At 42.7% G+C, this 21,104-nt stretch overlaps 1 protein-coding gene across 2 annotated transcripts in view; it reads right to left on the bottom strand.

The window, feature by feature from the left end:
• Window positions 1–307: 307 nt before the first annotated feature.
• The window catches only part of LOC124607338 (opsin-2), a 61,873-nt gene continuing 41,076 nt past the window's right edge, over window positions 308–21,104 (bottom strand). For both annotated transcript variants that reach the window (XM_047139642.1, XM_047139641.1), the window contains exons 6-8: window positions 15,130–15,290; window positions 4,954–5,055; window positions 308–691 (exon numbers count right to left, since the gene is read on the bottom strand). In XM_047139642.1, coding sequence (XP_046995598.1) covers window positions 571–691; window positions 4,954–5,055; window positions 15,130–15,290 — 384 coding nt within the window. In that variant the 3' untranslated portion in view covers window positions 308–570. The remainder of the gene's footprint in view (window positions 692–4,953; window positions 5,056–15,129; window positions 15,291–21,104) is intronic.

The following is a 21,104-nucleotide window of genomic DNA, read 5'->3' as shown; positions in this document are numbered from 1 at the left end:
AGGAATGATGGTGGACATATTGAGCATTTCCTGTAAGAACATCATCTTTACTTTGTCTTACTTTGTTATGCTAATTATTGCTATTCTGATCAGATGAAGCGCCATCTGTCGGACATTGTTTGAACTTACGTATTTGTTTGGTTCTAATAAAACCCGATGTCATTCCAAACATGTGTGTCAATTTGTACCTCTCTATCTACATTATTCCGTGATTTATTTAAATTTACACTGACTTTTGATCACCCAGTATGTTCGAGTGAGGGACACAGGAATAGAAAAACGAGAAATAAAGACAGTAGACTAGCAGTTGCGGTATGAAAGGAAAGAGTTTATTCTAGAAAGAAAATGGCACTGTACAAGAAAAAAGGAAGTGTGTGTGTATGGGAGAGGCGCGAAGTCCATGTCCGTCAGCCGGGTCTCCTGTGTCGCAGCAGTAATGGCAGGGCGGGCCGGTGCCACGCGTCCCGAGTAGAGAGGTGAGCGGTGTTCTGGCTCAGGGCGCGCGGCCGCCGCCGCCACAGCCGCTGCTGCAGCCCACAGGGCCTTCTAGACTGTCTGGTGGCTGCGGGCTCAGGCCGAGGCGGACACGTTGCCCACGGTGCGGTCTGTGGCCGTGCTCGAGGTGTCAGACTTGCCGCTGCGCGTATCTTCGCCAAGGTGGAGCCACTTCATCCGCTTCTGCACCTCCGCCCTGCGACAACAGGCCACCGTCAGCTGACACCGTCTCTACCTTGTGCCAAACTGCTCTTCAGGCATGGTGACAATTATTGAACTATACGAAAAAAACGTTAATTAATTAAAAACTACAGTGTGCACAACTTTATCCAACATGCAAATGTCACAACAGATATTCGAATTTTGGTTATGACATGTTCTTTATGCCTGCCATCATTGGCGACAATGTGGTGCATCGAATATCAGAATGCTGCACGACCCGCTGAAGTGTCGGAACATCGATGCCGTCGATGACCTCCTGAATGTCTGTTTTCAGCTTGGCAATGGTTTTGCAGTTATTGCAATACACAAAAAGGAATCGCATATGTTCAGATCCAGAGAATATGGCGCTAAATCGAGGCACATGCAAGTTTTCTCTGAGTACCCCAGTGACGCTTTCCAAAGTGCCCCTCCAGGACATCAAACACTCTCCTACTTCGATGGGGTGGAAATCAGGGTCACTATGGGTAATGCGACTGAAATCCGTCAAGGAATATTGCACTGATTATTCCGTGACTGGACACTGCACACCACACAGTCACTCATTGAGGGTGAAGAGACTTCTCGATCACAAAATGCGTATTCTCAGTCCCCCAAACGCGCCAATTTTGCTTATTGACGAACCCATCTGAATGAAACTTGGCTTCGTTGCTAAACCAAATGATAGATGCACATACTACTTCCCATCATGCCCCATGGCCATCTGTCCACTTTGAACAGCCTAATGCAAACTGTTTAGAAGTTATGGTGATTTTATTTCATATGGTTAAATAATTGTCACCCTGCATATAGGAAAAAAATTACATTGTGTGTATGGAGGAGTCATTGACCTTTCATACACATTTTTAATTTTAGAAACAAATGTGTTATTACTTCTGAGCATATGCTGCCTCAGTAGTCCAGCAGTTAGCATCTGTGGGTAATAACACAGAGGCCCTCATTTGATTTCAAGTGACCAAATCAGATTTTTCTCAGGTGGCCAAATGAGAGGCCACTTGATAAAATAAGCTGGAAAATATACATGAACACTGCCAAACTGGCGTCAAATAGACTTGCAACAGGCTAGTAGCTCCAAATTTCTTTCATTCCCATCATTGGTCAATTACTTAAGGTGCCTCATAGATGGAGGAGGATGGTAGAATAATGCTCTATGCCATCTGTTAAGTACCATCACTTCTAAGCATAGGCCTAGATATGTGAATACCTTCCAACTGGAAGTGAAGGCTCATCAGTCCTTGGCAATATCATCACTAAATGGGCCATTTCTTCATTCTTTTCATTACAAACACAGCTTTTACTCTAGTTTTAAACATGTTTGAGAGCTTTTTGATTTGCACACTACATTGACATGTACTAAATGACTAACTGTTTGAAGTTACCAGTTACACAAAATAAGAAAAGGGACACGTAATAGGTCAAACTGTAGCCTCTGTCCACACACACACACACACACACACACACACACACACACACACACACACACACACACACACATATCCACATCCACATACTGTTTGTGTGTGTATCTATGTGTGTGTTTGTGTGTGTGTTAGTAGTAAGGAAGTCGAAGCACCACTTAGTTATACCTATATATTTCCCTGGTTTTATTTTTCAGATGACAATGCATGTCATGAACACTTTATTCACCAAATACCAGCAATGAGCCAGATATCAACCACTATTCTTTTGTTCCATGACATCAATATTTTGACCCGTTATTCTAGTTGAAAACTATGCCGCCATTCTTAAGTGAGGTTTACACTAGAGACTGATGAAGCACATCACTAAGCTTACACCAAAAATTTCTGTACTGGCATATGGCTAGCTGCTCTGTGTAGGCACAGGTGTAGTAGTGTTAAACTGTAGGCTCCCAGGTTAAAATGTAGTAGTCAAAATGATAAAAATTAACTGTCCCTAGATGTGGCACAAAATGTAAAAATTTACTTTCTGAAGGAATTAAAGAGATCGTCAGATTCCAAGACTTAGCTAGTTGAAGCACCAACAAGACTAACGATATCCTCTTCCAAATATACTCATATTTCTATAGACTTCTTAGTAACTGAATCCCAGAAATATCTTGTTGTAGCCAATATTTTTGTGGCAGAATAATCCATTGTATGTCATGCATAAATACTTTCTCAGCTATGACTGACTTACTGTGCTGTGGATGGAGAGTGTTGCAACCATGTTTGATGCACCCTTCATAATTTCCGTGAGTGATGTGATGATTGTAAGTTTTCCAACATTGACATGGTATTCTGTAGACTGCAACTATCCGCATATATTTTGATTTTTTACTTAAATCGTTTACAAATATAAAACATGCATAGTTTTTAAGATTCTTACATGGGTTGTCTTCTTATCCAATGGTAGATTCTGAAGATACGAGTGTATCGGCGAAACAGATGTAAGGATATTCTGTGACTGTGTCTAAAGTATATTCCTTGCATCAGCTACTCTGTGTAGTCTTGCTTCCAATATAGGATAATTTTTTCAACTCTTCCACTACTGCCTTGTTCTCAACTTTGATACTGCTATTGTTGTTACTGTTGTTTGTACTTACGAATCAGCATGGTTTTAGAAACCATCGCTCGTGCCAAACTCAGCTTGCCCTTTTCTCACGTCATATACTGCGAACTATGGATGAAAGGCAACAGGTAGATTCCATGTTCCTAGATTTCCGGAAAGTATTTGACACGTTGCCCCACTGCACTTGGTTCGGATTCAATGCTAAAATGTAGGTCGACTCTTCCCAGTAGCATTACTGGGGTAGGTTAAAGGCGCGGAGGTCTGTGAAGTGGCGTCCAGTTGTAAGAACGAACAGGCCGTTCACTGCAAATTGTACAGTTTACCCAGGTATCGAGGTCACCAGTCTATTGCAAGGGTCAAAGTGATCTAATTTCACTTTCTGCCACTCAAATTTACATTGGATGTTAACAAAATTTCTCTTTTTTTCAAGAAACCTGCCAGTCTGAACTTTGTGTCCTCTTTCCTTTTGACATCGTTAGTATGTTTTCTGCCTCAGCAGCAAAACTCATATCTTACTTTCAGCGTCTCATTTACGAATCTTATTCATTCAGCCTTGATCTAATTCGATCACACTCCACTGCCCTTATTTTATTTTTGTTGAAGTTCGTCTTATATCTTCTTTTGAAGACCATTTTGTAATAAGGACAGCCATACTTTAGATTATATATTGTCACTCTAAAGAAATTTCCAGAAATTTTCGAAAAAAAAATCATAAAAACCCTTTAAATTTTTTTTAATGAATGAAAATTCTTCAAGGCCGCGTTAGTTGTATACAAATTCCTTTATTACACAATACAACCGGTTATACATCTTTGTAGGTGCATTTTCAAATGATAATAACTTTTCATTTCATAAGGATGGAGAGAATGTACCATGTCCCAACTGTGCCTTTTCAGTTTCATCGATCCTCCAAGTTCTTTGCCACCCCTGTTATAACACTCTGTTACTGAAAAACCGCAAAGTTCTTTTTGCATTTTTTAATTTTATTTTCATTTAAAAATTTATCATTGGTTTCCTTGTTTGTTCTGTGAACAGATTGAACAGGTTATAAAATAGTCTCACGCACTGCTCAGCTGCTTCTTCCTTTTCATGTTCTTCGACTGAAATAACTACATCATGTACACGTTGGAGGTCAGCTCTCTTCTCCGGTAAATATACTGTCCATTTCTTTCAACACGCCCTCTAGGTCGTCCATACATCTTCCCAGAAAGGCTACATCTCGCTTCAAAATGTTAGATTGTCTTTCAAACCAAGGATTCTCGCTCATGATAACTGATAACTGGCTGACTGTGGGCATCTCTACACATGTTGTATGCTTACTTCGTGGACATAATTTCTGTTTTGCTGTGGTGCTATTCACTTATTTACGTATGACAATCTGCGACCACTTAGATGTCTATATCCGTCGCGGTGTGCCTGTGTTCTGTATGGATCTACAGCGAGATGACATAAATCTCTGTATGGCAGTGACAAAATTAATGAGCGGACCTTGCACCCAGCATCTGATCCACTCCATCTAACAAATAAAAGTCCCTAGGTCGAACCCTAACTCCCCATCTAGCTTTAAGGCATGTTACTAGCTCAGCTATGGATAGTACTCTGAATTTTCGGTGACGTGTCAGTGTTTAAATATATTTTTATACTTACTGCATGACATTTTTCCAGTCACACAACTATGATCAGTATCAAAACCTGAGGTCGTGGACTTACCTGAACCTAGGGTGGTTGATGGCGTACACCCATGGGTCGATGCACGACACGATCTTAGCTGTCACTGCTGGGATCATTGTCGACAGAGGCGTTAGGGCAGCCCTGCAAACAATAATTCGTTAATCCATACCATACAATATTCAGCAGTGAACACGGGTTTGTGACAGGTGTAGATGTGCTATTTTTAGGAGTTTATTCTATCCTCGCAAACAAATTTTGCGAGATTTTTTTTTTTACAGACCTCATCACTGAATCATTTGCACCTCAAATTAGCATGGCTCGTTGGTTTTGATACTCACTCTGCGCGACGAAGTATCGACATCTTATTCTCTTCATAAATAGTGTAAAAACGTGATGTTATTTATCAACAGCCAATGGAAGACAGAAAATCATGATCAAGCTTTTTACAAAATAGAAAAATTTGTATGGAGAGACTAAAATGTCCTTCTATTCGTTGAAAAACCTCTTCTGGTCAGAGACGTCCAGTTTAAAGAAACACAACAATGTGACCGCAACGTCGTACATGTACCGACCATTTGTGAGTGTCTAAATGATTAGAACTGTAATGATTTGTGACAGAACAGCCAAAAAGTGCATTATTGTTGTCACCAAACAACGATGTTATCAGGTCTGCCAGGGTATATCAAAATGACGTACAAACTACATTCTTCATATAGAACATAGTCAGCTCGGCAGTATGGTCATGTGGCGTTGTCTAGACGACACAATGACGTACGGCTGCCAGAAAGATGTCGAGCCAGTCAAGGAAAACTGAAATGATCCACTCACAGGATGTGATGCTCTGTGAGCTGGTATCGCAACATCCTTGCCTTTACGATTTGAAGAACCCTAAATATAGGGACACTTTGTTCAGAGACAGAATTTGGGAAGAAATTCGTGCACAGTTGAAACTGCCAGGTGAGTGAAATATATATTATTTTCCCATTAATGCAAATTTTTCAGTCCTGTTATGAAAATCAGTATAATCCATGCAGATGTAGAATTAGAATGATGAAAATGAACTTGCAGGTCAATTTTCGCATTACTCTTTTTTGTGACGATAAAAATTGAAAACGGCAAGTACATTATAAAATGAATACATTATAAAATGAACAATCTAAAGTACAACGAGGAAGTTACATTTTACAATACCTTCACTTTGAAAGTAAACGGTAGATTGGTGTCTTGATGATACCTTCCAGTTGTGAAAAACCACCACCAGATTGTTGAACAGCTTTCTGTAATCAATAGGTGTTCGTTTTTGAGGAAGGCGCGACGCTCCCGGAGATATATGAGCCCAAATCTCGGAAACGGAGATCGATATCATTCTGATCTCAACTTTAAAAATAACTTCGATATGTTAGCTTCTTTTCATCACAACGATGTACGACCTAACGTGAACCATACGCAAAGTAGCCAGCGACCACATTTTTCACTGTACACAATTCAAATTTTATGCAGTAGGTTACTTGTAAGTTAAGTATCGAAATAACTGCGACGAATATCGGAAAAATATACACCTCATTATTAAGCTGTGATGTAAAACTGTAAGATACGCAAAGATCAATTTTTTGTGCATTTTACTTTCCTCACAATCGAAAGAGAAGTAATATACAGCGAAAACAACACGCAAAACCGGAAGAGACACTTTTCAATTTTTTGAAGTAAAAGGAGAATCTGTATCGAAAAACTAAGTCTGGGAGCCGATGTAACTTTGTTCCATTAACATACAGTATTTTTTACAGCAAGAAAATCGGAATTCTTATTTTTCTTATGTATTTGAATCCGCCGCCGCCGACGAGAGCTTGGGAAACAGCGACGACTCCTGTCGTGTTGCGGCCGTGTCGCCGTCTGCCAGGGTGGGAAAATAGGAGGGGGCAGCGTCGTAGTCGCAGCCAACTGTCGCGTCTTGCACAACGTAGCTTAAGACATACTAGGGATGTAAATGAAACATGTCTACTGGATACATAGAAATCGTCCGAGCTATTTCGTGTGCCTAGAATGGAGAAAGTTGTGGACCGGGAAAGATTAGTACACCCTGGAGATTGGGAACGACTATGGAAGAAATAGCTAGACACGTAGGATGACAATCTGCATTGGAATATTCAGTCACATTTTCCGTGAGGAATCGGGATCGTACGAGTATTTTAGACCTGGTTTTAAGTCAGTGTTTTTTAGCCACAGTTGTTATGCAGTCTTTGAGAAGGGATGCTGAAGACCCTTCCTCCAGTTTCACCATTATGCGACAAGTATTTAAGGGTAAAAGGCCAACACGCAACACTGTAAAGGCTAGAATACTGAAACCGACTAGATATCAATTCTCCAGTGGCCAGGAGCAGTTGTTAAAAAACGGACCGGTACACTTTCATCACTCAATTCTGACTACGAAGAGATTATTTCTGATATAAATTTCACACGTCCGAATTAAAAATGGCTGACCATCAAGAGATGTCTTCAGCAGTAGGAACAAGAAGGGCTATCGCTATTGAAAAAGCCAGTGCAACCCAGCAAGAACAAAGATGAGATGTAGTTGGTGAAGAGTATTTATGAAACCGTGAATCCTTTTCAATCAAAGTTGATAATGGAAACATACTGCTTGTTATGGTCAAACAAAAACATATAGCTGAAGTGAAAGCATTCTTTCGGCAAATGGCTCAAATGGAATTGTAAAACCCGGTTAAGAAATTCCATAATGACTTACCAGTTAAACTAAATGATGCACTGTTTCCACTGTCGACAGAAGAGAATAAGGATTTAATTGACGATCTCGCAGAGTCAAGTTGATGTGACCACATTTATCTCCCAAAGCAGATAAGTAATTATCCAGAACTCACCTTTCTCTCATGACAATATTTTGAAACTGTATTCTCTATTCTAATGTGATTGTTACTGAGGACTTAGACATCACCAGTAAAATATGACTTATAACAGCAGCAAAATTATTTAATGAATGGAATTATTTAAAATTCTCGTTTAACTATCATCATCTTCTTTTGCTTCAGCCTTTGTCCCACTTTGGCATAGGGCCCACACGATTATGAACGGATGTGGCATAGTTTAAGGGGTGGCTGGTTGCTCTTCCTGTTGGCGCCCTGTTAACCCCCAGAACGGAAGATGTGTACCCCAACTGTCTGCGTGTGAAAGTCAGCGAAAGTTTTCTAAATGTTTGCAAATCGTGTAACTAAGACGAAATTTAGGAATCAGTCCGGTATTCACCTACTGAACTGAGGAAATCCGCCTAAAAACCATATCTAGTCTAAGCGGTGCACCGACCCTCGTCGTTTATTCAGCCAGGCAGATTCGATCTGGGCAGGTGCACCTCGTCGTCCCAAAAGTGGTGCTCTAACACACACACGACTATCCGAGCAGATTCTCACTTAACTGTCATAATATCAGTAAATTTTACAAGCCATGTCATAATCTCGCCATAGGTTAGTGGGCTTGCTTGCAGGCACTTCTATTAATCATTCATATGCATACCAATTCTGAGTGATGAATGTGCATAATAGCTAAATGTATTACGAGGTGCATTCAAGTTCTAAGGCCTCCGATTTTTTTTCTAATTAACTACTCACCCGAAATCGATGAAACTGGCGTTACTTCTCGACGTAATCGCCCTGCAGACGTACACATTTTTCACAACGCTGACGCCATGATTCCATGGCAGCGGCGAAGGCTTCTTTAGGAGTCTGTTTTGACCACTGGAAAATCGCTGAGGCAATAGCAGCACGGCTGGTGACTGTGCGGCCACGGAGAGTGTCTTTCATTGTTGGAAAAAGCCAAAAGTCACTAGGAGCCAGGTCAGGTGAGTAGGGAGCATGAGGAATCACTTCAAAGTTGTTATCACGAAGAAACTGTTGCGTAACATTAGCTCGATGTGCGGGTGCGTTGTCTCGGTCAAACAGCATACGCGCAGCCCTTCCCGGACGTTTTTGTTGCAGTGCAGAAAGGAATTTGTTCTTCAAAACATTTTCGTAGGATGCACCTGTTACTGCAGTGCCCTTTGGAACGCAATGGGTAAGGATTACGCCCTCGCTGTCCCAGAACATGGACACCATCATTTTTTCAGCACTGGCAGTTACCCGAAATTTTTTTGGTGGCGGTGAATCTGTGTGCTTCCATTGAGCTGACTGGCGCTTTGTTTCTGGATTGAAAAGTGGCATCCACGTCTCATCCATTGTCACAACCGATGAAAAGAAAGTCCCATTCGTGCTGTCGTTGCGCGTCAACATTGCTCGGCAACGTGCCACAGGGGCAGCCGTGTGGTCGTCCGTCAGCATTCGTGGCACCCACCTGGATGACACTTTTCGCATTTTCAGGTCGTCCTGCAGGATTGTGTGCACAGAACCCACAGAAATGCCAACTCTGGAGGCGATCTGTTCAACAGTCATTCGGCGATCCCCCAAAACAATTCTCTCCACTTTCTCGATCGTGTCATCAGACCGGCTCATGCGAGCCTGAGGTTGTTTCGGTTTGTTGTCACACGATGTTCTGCGTTCATTAAAACTGTCGCACCCACGAACGCACTTTCGACACATCCATAACTCCATCACCACATGTCTCCTTCAACTGTCGGTGAATTTCAATTGGTTTCACACCACGCAAATTCAGAAAACGAATGATTGCACGCTGTTCAAGTAAGGAAAACGTCGCCATTTTAAGTATTTAAAACAGTTCTCATTCTCGCCGCTGGCGGTAAAATTCCATCTGCCATATGGTGCTGCCATCTCTGGGACGTATTGACAATGAACGCGGCCTCATTTTAAAACAATGCGCATGTTTCTATCTCTTTCCAGTCCGGAGAAAAAGAATCGGAGGCCTTAGAACTTGAATGCACCTCGTATTCCAAAAAATCTAAGCTTGATTTCAGTATCCTCCACCAGGTCATCGAAGTAATAGATGAAAGAAAGCAAATTATGATTTCTTTCTTAGGACACACCTGAAGATGCTTCAACGTTAATAACTTTCCATACAAGATAACATGCTGCGTCCTCCCCTCTATGAAATAGTCTAGTCACAAGTCATATGATCGTACTATCAATAGTCAGCTTTTCGAAAACCAAGAAGTACTACGTCCACGTGACTGCCATGATCTACAGGTTCCGTGAAGTCATATGAGAAAACCTCGACTTGGGTTTCGCATGACAGCTGTTTCTGTTTTCATGATGAAAAAAAAGCAAACACAAACACTGAGTTAACAAGCAATGTGTAGCATATAACTATGCTTTTCGAGTACAGTCTCAGACACATTGCCATCTGACAGTGTAAAGAACAGCTGCTGTGTCTGGCGACGAACAGAGATGGAGAAAGAGAGAGAGAGAGAGAGAGAGCACTGGTGATGCCGCAACGTATACTCTCTCTCATCTCAAAAAGTATCACGCGCCCGTCATGGTATGTGTCCCCATCAACTTATCTCCCGGCGTAAAAAATGTTCAAACAACTAACGGGAATGCAGCTGGGGACATCTTCGACAACCGCCGATATTTCTACAGGTGAACACTCCGTCAATTTGGAGGCACAAATGCTACAAGAGGGTGCAGTGCAATAAAGTTTAAACCCGGCCGGTCTACACAGAGCAGTGACCGCAATACAGCGTATTCTCAAAGACAACATATTAACGACCAATCAGAGAACATTAAAAGTAATCTTGTATTTCTTTCAATGATACTGTTAACCATCAAGAGGTGTGTTATTTACGTAAATGCCGTTTTAAAGTTAAAATGGGAAGAACAACAATTTTATTTTTACATGAGAGCCTGTACTTTAATCTACTTTTCTACATAATTCCCTCTAATACTCGGCGTATTTACGTTTGTTTGTATCTGAAATGCTTCCTCCGACTGAGAACCACGCTGACGTGAAGTACGCACTGTGATTCGTTTTCTTAGTGGCAAAGATATGAAAGCGGCTGAAATTCATTATCACATCAACTATGTGTATGGAGAAACCATTACGAGCGATGGGATGGTATGGAAATGGGCGATAAATTTGAAAATGGCCGTACGAATGTTCACGACGAGGAACAAACTGGACAATCTTCAGTAATTACTGACGAACTGGTGCAGAACGTTAATGAAAAATTAAGAGAAAACAGGCGCTTTACGATTTTGACGTCATGTGTTGAGTTTCCTCAAGTAACAAGAAGAGTGCTTTATGCAGTTGCCGCCTAATCGGACAGCAGATTTCTACGAGGATGGTCTTCAAAAGCTGCTTGTATGATACGAAAATTACCTTAGATTTGGTGGTAATTGTGTGGTAAAGTAGATTAAACTACAGATTTTCACGTGAAAATAAAATTTCTAAGAAAAGTCTACATGTCTTATTTTTATTAAAAAACACACCTCGTGTGGAGTTGCGTCTGGAAACAAACTGCACATTTATCTAGTCAGACCTCGATAACATTTCGAAATGATGCGGATATTGGTAGCTTGTTTCAAACATTCAGGAATGTAAAATTGTGTCTTCACAAAAAGCAAAAACGTACTATGACTACAATGCCACAGAGTCACAACTAGAATCAAGTCATACATTCACTATGAGATCAAAAGCATCCGGACACCTGGCTGCAAATGACTTACAAGTTCGTGGCGCTGTACATCGGTAACGCTGGAATTCATTGTGGTGTTGGCCCACCCTTAGCCTGAATGACAACTTCCGCTCTCGCAGGCATACGTTCAATCAGGTGCTGGAAGGTTTCTTGGGGTATGGCAGCCCATTCTTCACGGAGTGCTGCACTGAGAAGAGGTATCGATGTCGGTCGGTGAGGTCTGGCAAGAAGTCGGTGTTCCAAAACATCCAAAAGGTGTTCTATAGGATTCAGGTCAGATCTCTGTGCAGGCCAGTCCTTTACAGGGATGTTATTGTCGTGGAACCACTCCACCACAGGCCGTGCATTATGAACAGGTGCTCGATCGTGTTGAAAGATGCAATCGCCATCCCCGAATTGCTCTTCAACAGCGGGAAGCAAGAAGGTGCTTAAAACATCAATTGCTTAAAACATCAATGTACGTCTGTGCTGTGATAGTGCCACGCAAAACAACAAGGGGTGCAAGATCCCTCCATGAAAAACACGACCACACCATAACACCACCGCCTCCGAATTTTACTGTTGCACTACACACGCTGGCAGATGACGTTCACCGGGCATTTGCCATAACCGCACCCTGCCATGGGATCGCCACACTGTGTACCGTGATTCTTCACTCCACACAACGTCTTTCCACTTTTCAATCGTCCAATGTTTATGATCCTTACACCAAGCGAAGAGTCGTTTGGCATTTACCAGCGTGAAGTGTGGCTTATGAGCAGCCGCTCGACCATGAAATCCAACTTTTCTCACTCCCGCCTTACTGCCATCGTACTTGCAGTGTATCCTGATGCAGTTTGGAATTCCTGAGTGATGGTATGGATAGATGTCTGCCTATTACACATTACGACCCTCTTCAACAATCGGTAGTCTCTGTCAGTCAACAGACGAGGTCGGTCTGTACACTTTTGTGCTGTAGTGTCCCTTCACGTTTCCACTTATCACGTCGGAAACAGTGGACCTAGGGATTTTTAGGAGTGTGGAAATCTGGCATACAGACATATGACACAAGTGACACCCAATCACCTGACCACGTTCGAAGCCCGTGAGTTTCGTGGAGCGCCCCATTCTGCTCTCTCACGATGTCTAATGACTACTGAGGTCGTTGATATGATGTACCTGGCAGTAGGTGGCAGCACAATGCACCTAATGTGAAAAACGTTTTTTTTTTGGAGGGGGGGGGGGGGTATCCGGATACTTTTGATCACATAGTGTATATGTGGGTGCAACAGTTTGTGGCGATGTGAAACGGACTGATCACATATGCTGGATCGCAAATAGGCAGAAGGTAGATTTTGGGTCTGATCATTGGTTGGTTACTGCGAAATGCAGTTAGTCTTCAAAGAAGACCGCGTACAATACAATTGTGCGAAATATCTTGAAACATTTCTCCAGTGTGTGGAACCCATACCAGATGTTACTAACAGGGGAAAATAAAGGTATAGACAGGAACAGAGCAGGAATAGTCACAGGTTTTCTTGAATCAGAGTCACGAAAATGTTGTCAGCTGCAGTGGGACATTACGCGGAATCAGCGGTGACGGCTGATAATGTGTACCGGACCGGCATTCGAAGCCGGGATCTCCTGCTTATTAGGCAGGTGCGTTAATCACTGGGCCATCCGGGACACAGCATTAGCCCAAGTGCGCGAGCAATCTTGGCACGCCTACCCAACCGATCCACATTCCCGCCGACATGTCTGAAAGAACAGACAACACACTTTCATATAAAGATTAAAGTACCAGTGTTATGTGAAGAATCTATCACTATACAGTTGTCCTAAGTATTGCTCCTATAGGAAGATTACAGCACACTCAGAAGGATTTCAGCACTCATCCTTACAGCACCGTGTATGCGAATGGAATGTAGTGTAACTCATCGCCCAATGATTTGTGGAGTGTGAATGTAGATGTTGTTGTAGAACTAATGATAACTCGAAATTGTGGGATTAAGCGTTTGGCTAGAGCAGGTGTGTCCAACCTTTTAGCTTATCTGTGCCACATTGGAAGAAGACGCGTATTTTTGAGCCGATAATGCTATACAGGGGATAGGCAAAATAATGTGAACAGTGGTAGTAATGGGATGGTTGTGTTTGACGGCCAACAACGCAGGCAATGCACGTGTTGCGATGGATTGTGCGTGTTCAGTACAGACCAGGCATCAGTGCAGGTTGCTTACGAGTAGTGCACACTTCGTAGTTGCATTCAGAGGCCGAGGTCGACGTGTAATGAAAGACCTAACAGAGTTCCCAAGGGGGCGATTTTGGGGGTCTTAGCTGGAGCATCAGAAACCAAGACAGCCAACTTATTGAATGTTTGAAGACCAACTGTTTCAACTGTCATAACAGCCCACACAAAACATGAAAAGATATCATCTTGTAAATGTAACAGTAGGTGCAAATCAAAACTAAACGACAGAGATCGACGTACGCTAACAGAAAGTGTGTCAAAATAACACAAAACTAAAGTGACAGCAGAGCTCAGTATCCATCTTCGAAGCCCCGTATCTATCGATTCTGTCGGCTGAGAACTCCATAAAGCGAATATTCATGGAGGAGCTGCTACACCGAAACCATTAATGACGACAACCAACGCAAAGAAGCGTAAAACATGGTATCAGGAGCATAAATCCTGGACGGCTGATCAGTGGAAACACGTCATATGGTCTGACGAGTCAACGTTTTCGTTATTCCCAATATCGGGCCGGGTTTATGTCTGGAGAACGCCAAAAGAAGCCTACAATCCTGATTGCTTGATTCCAACGCTTAAGCATGGAGGTGGAAGTGTGATAGTGTGGGCATCCATATCCTGGTATTCTGCTGGTACCATCATTACTCTCAAAGGACCTGCTACAGCCAACGATTATGTGAACATTTTCGTGATCGGGTGCACACGGTGATTCAAATGTTGCTCCCCAACATTCATGCCGTATTTCAGGACGATAATGCACCCATTCGCACAGCCAGAATAGTACAATCGTGGAATGAGGAGCATGCAACTGAACTGCGGCGTCTTCCCTGGCCAGCACAGTCCCCGGACTTGAAGATTATAGAACCCTTGTGGGTGGTATTGGAGGCCAGACTCCAGAGCAGATTTGCGCCTCCCTCGTGATTACAGGAGTTAGAAGTTCTGATCGAAGAGTGACATAACATTCCACTAGAGACTATACAATCATTATATGCCAGTATTCCAAGAAGAATCGCAGCCGTATTTCGGGCAAATGGGGATCCATCCCCTCATTAATAAACCATATCCAAGAAGTACAGGTGTTCAAATTGTTTTGCCTCTCCCCTATACTTAATGCCAACAATAATCACTGAGGAGAAAACTGGTATGGACCAATGAGAGAATGACATCTTTACCATATGGCGGAAATTTCATTGCCATAACTTCCATTAACGAAATTTTAGCAATCGTCTGATAGATGCTCACTTTGTGGGCCACATGAGGCCCGAGGGCCACGGGTTGTACATCCTTGGGCTAGAGCGTCATGTGGTACACTTCACGTTTCTGTACTCTATCGTGGCTCACATAAACTAATAAACGACATCTCCCAAGCACGACGCTGGCTCGGACGCCAGATGTGACGCACCTGTTGCCGAAGGCGCCGATCATGGCCACGACGGCGTACGGTGTCCAGGAGCAGAGGAAGAGGAAGAAGATAGTGAGCGCCACCTTGGCGATCCTGATCTCGGCAGACTGGGCTTCCGTGTCAGCGTTGCTCTGCAGCGACTTGACGTTCATCTTCTTGGCCTGAAACACAGAAGTTGAAGGCGCTTTCAGAAAGGGCGAGTCAGTTTGGGGGGAATACGCCAGTGGCTCTGCGTCTGCAGCCAGGGTAATGAGGTTTGGAGAAGCATGTGTCTTTCTGCTGGGTACGAGGACACATGGGTATTGCAGGGAACGAAAGAGCGTATGTGGCAAAGAAGGAGGCGTGTCGCAATCCTCGATTATTTCAATGTGGTAACTCCCTCCATGATATCACCTCACTATCGTGCATCGATAGTAAGACGAGTGGCTAGAAGTGTGATAACTTGCTGCGTTTAGTGAAGCCCACTTCGCGGCCGTGGCGCACCTCCTGTGGGCCACAAAGATGGGCTTCTGACGCATGGCTTCTGGCTCCAGCGAGACGATCCTCCAGCGTGTGGTGCTTTGTACTGTACAGATAAGTGTTCGCCACATCTTGTGTGTGTGTATTGTCTATTGAACCAGGGATCTAGAAACGACAGAGAGGCTTCGTCCTGCTGTAGCCCCCAGTGGCACACAACCCTACAACAGGCCATAGCAGTCCACCCACCCCACCGACGCCCAGCACCGAACCCAGCGTTACTGTGCAGTTCGGTGCCCAGCGGACCACCCCTCCCCCTCCCCCACCCCGTCAACGTCTCATACCAGATGAGTGTAGCCCCAAATGTTTGAGTGGTAGAGTAACTATGGTTGACCCATACGTGGAGACAGTGTTTGCGCAGCAATCACCGACATAGTGTGACTGAGGCGGAATAGGAGGAGGAGGAGATTAGTGTTTAACGTCCCGTCGACAACGAGGTCATTAGAGACGGAGCTCAAGCTCGGGTGAGGGAAGGATGGGGAAGGAAATCGGCCGTGCCCTTTCAAAGGGAGGCGGAATAAGGGGAACCAGCCCACATTCGCTGAGGCAGATAGAAAGCCTTAAAAACCATCCACAGGCTGGCCGGCACACTGGAGCTCGACACTAATCCACCAGGTGGATTCGTGCTGTGGACCTGCATGCCTTCCCGCTCGGGAAGCAGTGCGTCAGACCACTGGGCTAGCCGGGTGGGCAGTGCGCCACATGCTACTAGACTGTGTTTTATTTTTGGACCAGAGGGCAGTGGCGGATTTGCCAGGAGGTCTGTCCTGTGTGTTAAATGATACTGAAATGAATTTGGTTAGCATTTTAAGATATTGTGATGAGTCCAGCTATTTCCAGAAATTTCAGGATGATGTTGTTAATGTGCTAAAGGAGTGACTGGCTCGCCCATGTTTTTTGTACATGGTCAACCAGTCACATTTAAGCTCTTCTGTGGTTTTACTTATCTTTTAAACTCCGGAATGGTACTTTGCATCCTTCACCATTACACGAAAGTAAGGTCCAATAGGGTGCGACATTGAAACCAGAGTGAAACTCCGATGAAGCTTTGCACAGATGTGCTGTGCAGTGTCTGTAGTATACCCATCGATCGCGTCACGTAGCTTTTTTCAGTTCTGAGCGCACAGTAAGCCTGTAAAGATGCTTAGAGCGATAGTGTCCCTAGCCAAGTATGAGGGCGTGGTGTGAGATTTCGCCTGATGCCATGCAGCCCACATAACATTACTGTCATGCGTTTCCTTCTGCAAGAAGTTCTCGGCCGCACCTGAAGGGGCAAAGAAGATGCTCCTGCAGCGTTTTCGGTGGGAAGTGTTTGATCATCCACAATAGAGCCCTTAATTGACTCTCCCTGAGTTTCATCTCTGCTCACATGAACCGCTAACTAAGAAGACAACGTTCTGGCACAGACAACGAGCTGTAGACCAGCGTAGAGAACTGGCAGGAACCACAGGCTGCTTGCTTCTATGACGAGGGTACAACGTTACGACAAATGTCTAAATCTGAAAGACGACTATTTAGGGGAGTAGATGGAAGGTGTAGCTAATTGTTACAAATAAAACATTTTTTATTTTCACAGGGGTTTTCATTTTGCGACCAATCTGACCTTACTTTCTGAATAGGCCTCGTATTAAGGCCTGCGAAACAGAGTAATTCTCTGAGTCAACGCGAGTGGCTTGGGAGCGAGTGAATGAGTGTCGTTTTATAGGTTTCCTTCTTACTATCTGGCAACAATATTCCACATTTTATCCACATTCGTTTTTTTAATATGTGTAAATGCGCTGATAACCTCGGCGTTGAGCGCCCGTAAACTCTAAACACACGCTCAAACACGCACGCACACACACGAACACAATGAAGCCTGGAATCTCACCGGGTGCCTCACTAAAAACCTTTATTATATCTCTTTTTTTTTTTACTCCAGAGAATTTAACCATTGGGTCAGAAACAATATACGAAAACTAAGCTGCTCTTTCTGTAAGGTAGAAATCAGTAAGAACATATTATGTTTGTATACTTTGCTGTAGGTCAATAACAAATGCCACGCCCTTTTCTTTTTTCGATTGCTTCACCAGTTTTCAGATTCACATGAACCGTGTATGGTCAAAAAAAAAAAGTGGTGTGAGCGATAGGGTAGGGAGAGGGGTGCTGGTTGAAACTAAACTGGAACTTGAATTTTTCTGAAATGAACTAGGAGGTTATAATGCTACGAGTATAAAACAGATGGGACTTACTGGATACTTCACAATTCCTATTACGTGCTATTAGGGATTGTAGAGTAGACTTTGTAGCTAAAGTTTTAATGAGAAACCTATGTCCGAAAATGCACCGCTTTACTGTAAAATAAGTATGAAGATCGGATCACTTTCAAATCTCCCGCTTCGCGGTACGTGCAGCGCAGAGAGAATGAGCTCTGACCTGCGTGCTGTACAGAAGCGTACGGCACAGACAATGTTTCGAGAAATCGACGATGGATTCTCCTTTCCGCAACGGAGGACGTCCTCTTCAAAGTTGAGAACGTGCGGGCGCGTCCGTGAAGCACCACAAGTCGCGAACGTACCAGTTTCTCGCAGCCGGTGTTGCTGTCGGAAAAAAAATGGTGTGTGACGTCATAACTACAACAAAGTACTGGCGACGGCGGCCTCTTCTCAGCTGGTGGGCGTACCGTGAAGCGGGGGATTTGAAAATAATGCGATCTTCAAACTTATTTCTGGACATGAAGTTCCTATCAGAACTTACCTGCTAAGTCCCTCCTATAATCCCTGAAAGCGTGTGATAGACACTGTGAAACGTCTTATATTTTCTTAAACTATCTTCTTAAGTGTCAACTCATTTTGTCTGCTCCTCCCGTCGGAGGTTCGAGTCCTCCTTCGGCATGGGTGTGTGTGTTGTCCTTAGTGTAAGTTAGTTTTAGATTAAGTAGTGCGTAAGCATAGGGACCGATGATCTCAGCAGTTTGGTCCCAGAGTTCTTACCACAAACTTCCCAAACTACTTCTCATTTTGTACGAGGAAAAATATTTATTTATTCTGTAACTTTGAAGTTTCACCGGTAAAAATTTGGAAATATGTGGTAAGTTATATTGGGCCAAACTGCTGAGGTCATCGGTTCCTAAGTTAACACACTACTTAATCTAACTTAAACTAACTTACGCTAAGGACAACACACACACCCAAGCCCAGGGAAGGATTCGAACTTCCGACGGGGAGAGCTGCGCGAGCCGTGACAAGGAGCCCTAGAAGGCGTGGCTACCCCGCGCGGCAAATTTCACCTGTGACTAGGACAAAATGTTTTTAGAAATGATATGTATTTCCTAGAACAGTCTTTAACAACTTTCGTAATACTACGTAAATTGATATTACAGTGGGTCATGCAGTATGGGAATGGCTTCTATACGTGTGTCAGAGAGTAGACTGCAATGGCAGCAGCGCCTCTGGGTGGTGCATCCGTATGTCAGTGCGCTGGGCACTGTTGCCCCAATCTCTACCTGTCGAGACACAAGAGAAGCGACGTCGCCAGTCGAATTAAGCTCTAAATAACATCAACAGCCTGCTCCGAAATCGTCTGCTATTACTGATAAGCACCGGAATGAATAGACAGTTGTCACTGATGCCGACACAGTCTTGTCAACAGGATCGATAACTTGTGAGACTGTTCACATCTAGTTATCTTGGCACTATTGTAATGTATATCCAGTGAATTTCACTGAGAACTGAATAATAAAAACCTCACGACAAGCTGTAATTTTTAGATCTTGAAAGTAACTTCTTTGTTACCTAACCTAGGATTCTGCAAATATCCTACTGTAATAGAATCGAGTGTCTTTGACGAAAATCTAATTTGTCAATTAAAGACAGAAATGTGTTTCAAAATTCTTAGTAATGTAATTTAAATGCAATAATACTGGCTAAGAAAAACTATGTTGCTTTAAATCTTTCATTTGGCGATTGATTTTACAGAAGTGTTTTTATTGTTCGATTGATGTTTCCCATTGTGGCGTTGCATCAGCGTTGAATTTTGATTATTAGTATTTCATGCAAAGAGTTCCAGATTATTCAGAACAATGAATTCTATAATATCTTTCGTTGAAGATGATCGGTTTTGCCTGTCCAGGTAAAAGTCAGTGAGAGGCAACTCAGTTTTGATTGTAATAGAGCTCACCATTTAACTATTTCTATAACGATTATTTCATTTTTCCCCAAATTATTACATCTGATTTTCTTAAGTAAGTTAAAAACGATATCTCTCCTTGTTATTTCCTAAAGTGCTTATGTTGGTTATGCGTGCGAACTATTTCGTCAGCAAACGTTTCCTTAGTATAAGTTACGTAATAATTATTGTTTTGATACCCAACAGACGGATAAACAGTGTATGATTTGCACTACTTTATAACGATCATTCAAAATTTACGTAAAGAAGAAAGTGGAGTACGTTAGTTGTAGAAGTAACTTCTTGTACACTTTCCCTGATAATCACTTATTATTTCGAATACGATTGTCTTAATTTTCTGGTTCGATTACGCCCACGCGATCACATTCATTTACGTCGCCGAGGAAGGTCGTAACTTGTGTATCAGACATTAGGGCACCATTTTTACTTTTTTGTCAGGAAACACATTATCACAGAAAGGTCATTTTGGATTGATAAACACAGGTTTAAAGACATCAATTGCAGAAGACTTGAAATACGTACTTGTTTTCATAATTCACTCTATTTATTTGTATTTGTTTCACAAAACTAGTTGGCACGACGCGTTTCGGCAGCGTGGTATTATTACGTTAATCCTGTACTGCATTGATTCCGTGTGGTAAAATATTGTTTTTAATCAGAATGTTTAATAGAAATTAATTTTCTCTATTTATCGCCAGGGAGTTTATTAACTAAATAATAAAAACTGAAATTTATATAATTCTGAAACATTTTATCCATTCTCGGTGATATCAGCATGCAAACACAAAGCAACCATGTACATTTATAAGGTCTGGAGACACGGGAAATACCTTTTGGATTACATTATGATCACACAGAGATCCTAAATCAGTTACTGGATTGTAATGTATTCCCAGAAGCAGATATAGACTCAAATCATAATCTACTAATGATGAAGAGTAGTTTGGAGGTTAAGAGAATCGTCAGGAAGAATCAATGTGGAATTAAGTGTGATAGGAAGTACTGAGATGTGACGATGTGCTTTCGAAATTCTTTCAGGCTGTAGATACTGCGATAATGTATACAACAGCAGCCAGCTAAGAAGAAGAGGAAAGAACATCCCTAAAAAGGGAAAATACAGACGTTGCACAGACAAACATGGCTACGAGAAACGTAACTCCGAACAAACCTGGAGTAACAGAAGAAATACTACAACCGATCGATGAAAGAAGGAAGTACGAAACTGTTCAGGAAAAACCAGGAACAGCACAATGTAATTCATTCATGAATGAAATAAAATGAAGTGCAGGGAA

This window comes from Schistocerca americana, chromosome 3 (genome assembly GCF_021461395.2).
Source record: "Schistocerca americana isolate TAMUIC-IGC-003095 chromosome 3, iqSchAmer2.1, whole genome shotgun sequence".
In the NCBI taxonomy this organism is placed as follows: Eukaryota; Metazoa; Arthropoda; class Insecta; order Orthoptera; family Acrididae; genus Schistocerca; species Schistocerca americana.
This window is presented reverse-complemented; position numbering and strand designations above follow the sequence as displayed.